This window comes from Alligator sinensis, unplaced genomic scaffold (genome assembly GCF_000455745.1).
Source record: "Alligator sinensis unplaced genomic scaffold, ASM45574v1 scaffold47_2, whole genome shotgun sequence".
NCBI classification, from domain to species: Eukaryota; Metazoa; Chordata; order Crocodylia; family Alligatoridae; genus Alligator; species Alligator sinensis.
In genome coordinates this window covers 898,536-904,200 of record NW_005842150.1, presented here as the reverse complement: position 1 = coordinate 904,200, position 5,665 = coordinate 898,536, and the positions used below count along the sequence as shown (strand labels likewise).

Here is a 5,665-nt window from a genome sequence, read left to right as displayed (position 1 = left end):
TCATTTTTCAGTAGGGTTCATGATTTTTCCCATGAAGAGAATACTGTGGGTAGCTTGATCAACAATCATCATCAAGAAGGGCCTGTTGAATTCTATGGTAGGAGAAAGAGAGTCAGCTACTATTTCTAGAAAAGTAGCTGCTGCTGCCTCCATACCATTCTCATAAACATTCAGCATGGCCTTGTGAACAGCCTGCAAGGAAAGAAACAAAAGTTACCTTCTAACGAGAAACAATGAGTAAGAGCTGGTGTGTATTGGTAATGGGCTTCTCAGGCCTTATACACTAAAAGTGTTTGAGAAACTGATCTGTACAGTGAATGCACAAGATAAAGAGCTGGATCTCTGCCAAGTTTGTATAATCCTAACATCTGCAAACCATAACTTTGAGTTCATATTTCCCATAGGCATAGTGCCCCAGGGTGCAAAATGTTTAGTGAACACATACTAAGTTGCTGGAGTCAGCATTAAGGCACTGCATAATGAATCATAGGATCTTGTGTGAAGTGAATTCATTTATAGGTGGAAAGGATGTTTTGCGCAGGTGGAGATGCTTTTAGCAGTAGGTGTATATTAAATGACAGCCCCTTGACAAGATATTTTCCTGTCCTTCCATGATTTTGTAATCAGGGCATGCATTCAGAAACTTGTAGCTCAAAACCAACAAGCTGTTTAGAGGAAACAGTAACAGAGTCTTTGTGCTAATCACTTTTCAGCAAAGGAAAGTCAGCAGATCATTGTAAGGTAGAAATTCATTTCTTATTTGTCTGGAAATGTATGTTCATTACATTATGATTATGTTACTAGTATCTCTGAACATGTACATGATCATGGGAACATGTTCATGATCACTAAGTAGAGACTCATGACATATGCTGTGGCTAATCATTCATCTTTTAGTGGGATTTGCAATTTTCCTCATGCAGAAGATCCTATGGATAGTTTGATCAATGATTATCACTGAAGGACTTTTTAAAAATAATGTTAGGAGGAAGAGAATCAAATGTTATTTTTATAACAGTATTTGTTGTAGAAGCATAATGACACACCCGGGCACCCAGTGCATCTGCCACACAAGGGAGTAGCAGTGATGTTTGGTCGCTGATGTGATTATATGGTTGCTGTAGCAGCCATTTTTTCCACCCCTCCCACTTCCCCAGGCTGCCCCAGTCACACTACTGTAGGCATGCCTAAGGACCTACCCAAATTGAGGCAGCAGATAGGCAATTTTGTGGGCTGATCGTGGTGCTGGCCACCCTTTTCATGGGCTTATAGAGGTTAGCTGATTGGCCAAAGAACCCTGATGGCCCAGCCTCTTGCTGCTGATTGGCAGAGAGGGCTGCTCTTCATGCAGCCCTGCCCCTCACCACTGATTGGCAGGGAGGGGTGGGGCTGCATGAAAGGCAGCCCTCTCCACCAATCAGTGGTGGAGGGAGTGGTTGCCATCTTGGCTACTTCCGTCACAATGGTGCCTTCTACCCTCCTGCCCAGTAAGGCTGGGCCACAGTAACCGCTGTCTCCCACTAGGGTCCCAGCATTTTATTTTTATTAAGTTTTTTTCCTGGCAATTACATATAAACCACTGATTTTTGCAGTGATCACGGAAACCACCATTTTTCATGGTTTCCAGGAAAATCATGAAATCACGATTTGGTATGCTACTGATTTGTTGCAGCCAGAACACCACTCTCATGAACATTCGCCATGAAGCATGGGTATTTCCTATGCTTTTGGGCTTGCTGGTTGCCATGTGGAGCCCGGAAGGAATGTTTTCCCTCTCCTGCTGCTACATGTTAGGGGTGGTTTTCTTTCCACAGAGGAATTGGGTGTTGGCTGTATCCAGTGCTGGGGATTTTAACTGGGGTTTGCCAGTGCTCTTGCCAAGACTTAAACCCAGGTGTTCCTGGCTAGCGTGTCTTACCCTTCCACTCGGGGTCAAACTGATAGCCATATTTAGGGTCAGAAAGGAATTTTGCTCCATGGTCAGATTAATATGGACTGCGGTGGTTTTGCCTTCCTTTGGAGCAGAGGTGTTGCCCTCTCCCTGGGATCTCTAAAATGCTTACATTGTAGTAGTAGAACATTGGCTACCTAACCCTACCAGGTTAGGGTGTTATGTCTTGTGGTTGTGTTGGGGCTGACTGTATAGTTTTACTGATAGGTTAGCCAATGGATTCGTACAGGAAGATTTGGATAGGGGTGATCCTGTCTCATACAAGGGGTTGGACTAGGTGACCTCTGGAGGCCCCTTCCAATCCTGCTTCTCTAAGAGTCTATGATTCATCATGTCCCTGTGAGCACCTTGCAAAAATGAATCAAAGAAAGTAGGGGTGTGCAAAATGGGTGGTATGCATTTCAGATTTGGATTCAGCCTGAATTGGGGACAGTGATTTGTTAGTTGATACGGATCACTGTCCCAATTCAATTTAGCTGCATCTGAATCTGAAGATTCGATGCTGATTCAGAGAATCAGCGATTTGGCCATAGACACGGCTTTAAATGTTTTTTCTATGTACCTCAAGGTACCAGGCATGGCTCATGAATACTGTGATAGCAGGGTGGATAGGGTGTCCCACAGGAGCATGAGGAGGTCCCCTGTATGCTTGGCAGTGAACCCAGAAGTGGACTGGAAGTACTGTGCTCCCCTGGCTCGGCGATTGGCTGCCCTGGGTGCCCCCCCAAACCCAGGAGGCACCAGTCGCCAATTAGGGGGGTCCCCTGTGTGCTCCCTGGCAGACCCGGAAAGAACTGCTTCTGGTCCACTTCTGGATCTCCTACCAAGCATGCTGGGGACCCCCCTGCGCTCCTGTGGGACACTCCATCCACCCCACCATCTCAGCTTTCACGAGCTACCTGGTACCTTGAGGTATGTAGAAAAAACATTTAAAGTTGTGTCTATGTCTGAATCATTGAATTTCTCCAAATTGATTTGGAGTGGTCCATTCTGATTCAGAGAGATTAAAGGGGCTCCTGATTCGATTTGGATTCAGAGATTTGGCCGCTGAATCGAGCCAAATCTCCACCGAATCCAATCAGCGGCTAAAAGAAAAGGAGCAGTAGCTGGGGATGAACTTGCCTGGGTTGTTTAATAAACAGCCCAGGGGGTGTCATGTACCAAGCTCCCTCTCACAATCTCCCTAGGATTCACCACCAGGACACACCAGCTTCTCTTGAATATGTTGTTTCGTAAAAAGAAAAGGTATGCTAAAATTATAGTCTCCTCTGGGTGGGAAATAAAAAACTGCATTTTGAGTTGGCTGACTCCTTGCCCTGCTTTGAGCCTCTCACTGCAGGCGCCGGAAGATGATAAGGAACAGAAGCAAGCAACCACCACCAAGAGAGACGGTGCCTTTTTTTCCTCCTGACATCTGGCGTGGGCCACTGAGGTTATAAAAGACAGGCAAAACTGAAGGATATCTGAGATACTGGGGGAAGATTTAAGAAGAGTAGGTGAAAGCTCCACAGTGAGTATATCAGAGACGTTCCACCTTCCTGAAGACAGGAGTCTGGGACTAGACCTGGAGAAGAGTAGGAAGACTAAGACATGGGAAATGCAAAGAGATAAGAAAGGTGTCCTTACAAAGGGAAAGAGAATGAGAGAGGGCACAAGTATCTTTAGAGGTAAGGCCTGAGTTGGGATAGAGATCACAGTGGAGGAGGCAGAAACTGAGAGAAACTCAAGAGAAAAGGGAAGAGAATTTGCCAATGGGGGTTATGCTGAGAAGGAAGGAACGTAACAATGAGGGTTGGAATTTAGAGATGGAAGGGTAGAAAAGAGATGAAGGACAAAATCAGCAGAGGTAGGGGTTATGCCACCTCCTGCCTGTTCCACAGCCTCACAGGAAGCATTTTGGAAAAGGGAAGGTTGCTTGAGTATCCCCATTGTTCCTATCTGCTAGAATTGGCCTTTGGAGTCATGAGCTGCCAAAGGTAACTTGAAGCAACCCATTAGATGTAGAGGAAGGTGGCTAATTGTAGTATTAAAACAATGATACTCCCACTATACCTCCTTATGCTGTCCTAAGCATGTGCCAGAAGTAGGGTAACAGATGTCCCAATTTAGCTGGGACAGTCCTGGATTTAAGAAGCCAGCCCCAGCCATCTGAGGAGAATTATAATGGGCATCCTGGAAATGCAGAAGCACAGGGCAGGGAGTCAGAGAGGCATGGAGCAGCATGACCCAGCTCAGAAGGCAGCCCTGCCCTGTGCTGACTTGTGAGAGTGCGGAGCAGGAGAGGGAGACAGCATCTTGGATGTCAGGGATGAAAATCCTGGTTGCCTAGGATCTTTTTATGGTCTGCCTAGCCAGAAGGAACAGATAAATCCATCATTCACCATCTATGCTTACAAACTTACTCTTGACATCTTCAGATTGGCATCCTGAGTGATTCCTGATAAATCAGCTTGGTTACTGAATACTTTGGCCACACCCAGTTTCATGAAAAAGTCTTTCAGTTCATAGGTGCCAGAAACAGAAAATACTGGTATGAAGAGATCTACTCTACCATATCTAAAAGAAACACAACATACATGACAAATTATTGCACTGAAAAACATAATACACGACATCACAGTGAAGGACACTGGTAAGTAATTTATGATTACTAGGAGACAGCTCAATTTAGTTGTATATGTTCTGGAGTAAACCCAGTTCCCAACTGCATAGACATCATGTCAACAGAAGTGGTGCAGGCACAATGTGATACATGGGACTGAAATGGGAGGACCAAGCAAAGTTTTCATAGTGTGGTGCCATGCTCAGTGTGAGCTCCCTGAACAGTGGTAGAAAAGGGTTGAAGGGAAAAGTAGGGGACATGGGTGGCCTTAGGGAGGTGCTGTGCTTGGACATGAGAACTGGCTGCTGTGAAGTGGTTGCATTCCTCATATAAAGGGTATAAAGAGACAGAAGTAAGGTTGCAATTCTGGTACTTGCAGTCATGAGACATTTTGATTTTACATTAGCAATGTGATGTGAATATAGATTGTTTCTGATTTTTTAATTGAATCAGTATTTTCCTCCAACATACTGTTACAGGTCTGGGAAACAAATTACTAAAATTAGAAATGGAAGAAACTACCCATTCACCTTGCCTATTGCTGTTACCACAGATTAGCTTTCTCCTAGCATTCCTTTATTCCCTTCTTCCAGTCTAATTCTAGGTGTCTCATTTGTCGGAAACTTTACAGTGTAATAGGCCTAACTGTTAAGTAAATAGTTCAGTACCCCTATTACTAATGACATTTTTCCCTTTAACAGTATAGTCTCTGAATAGAGCAGCAGCCAAATAATCCTTTAAAATGTACAAACACAAATTTTGCAGGATTTATCCTCTGGTTAGCTCAAGATGAGGAACTGTTTAAAGAGATAATTAAAACCCCCTTTTTATTATTTATCATTATCAGCATCATGCTAAAGGATGATCAATAGGTTTTGTGTTTGGACTAGTAAATTATCATACATTTTTTCCTGAAATTTTTACTGATATAGTTGCATAGTTTCATAGCTGGTAGGGTCGGAAGGGACCTGAGCAGATCATCAAGTCCAACCCCCTGCCATGGGCAGGAAAGAATGCTGGGGTCAAACGACCCTGGCTAGGTGATTGTCTAGCCTCCTTTTGAAGACCCCCAGGGTAGGAGCGAGCACCACTTCCCTTGGAAGTTGGTTCCA

General features: G+C 44.4%; 1 protein-coding gene across 1 annotated transcript in view; it reads right to left on the bottom strand.

The window, feature by feature from the left end:
• LOC102375061 (alpha-1-antiproteinase-like) overlaps positions 1–5,665 on the bottom strand; it is a 53,707-nt gene continuing 48,042 nt past the window's right edge. Inside the window, exon 5 of the mRNA XM_025206272.1 lies at positions 1–192. Coding sequence (XP_025062057.1) covers positions 1–192 — 192 coding nt within the window. The remainder of the gene's footprint in view (positions 193–5,665) is intronic.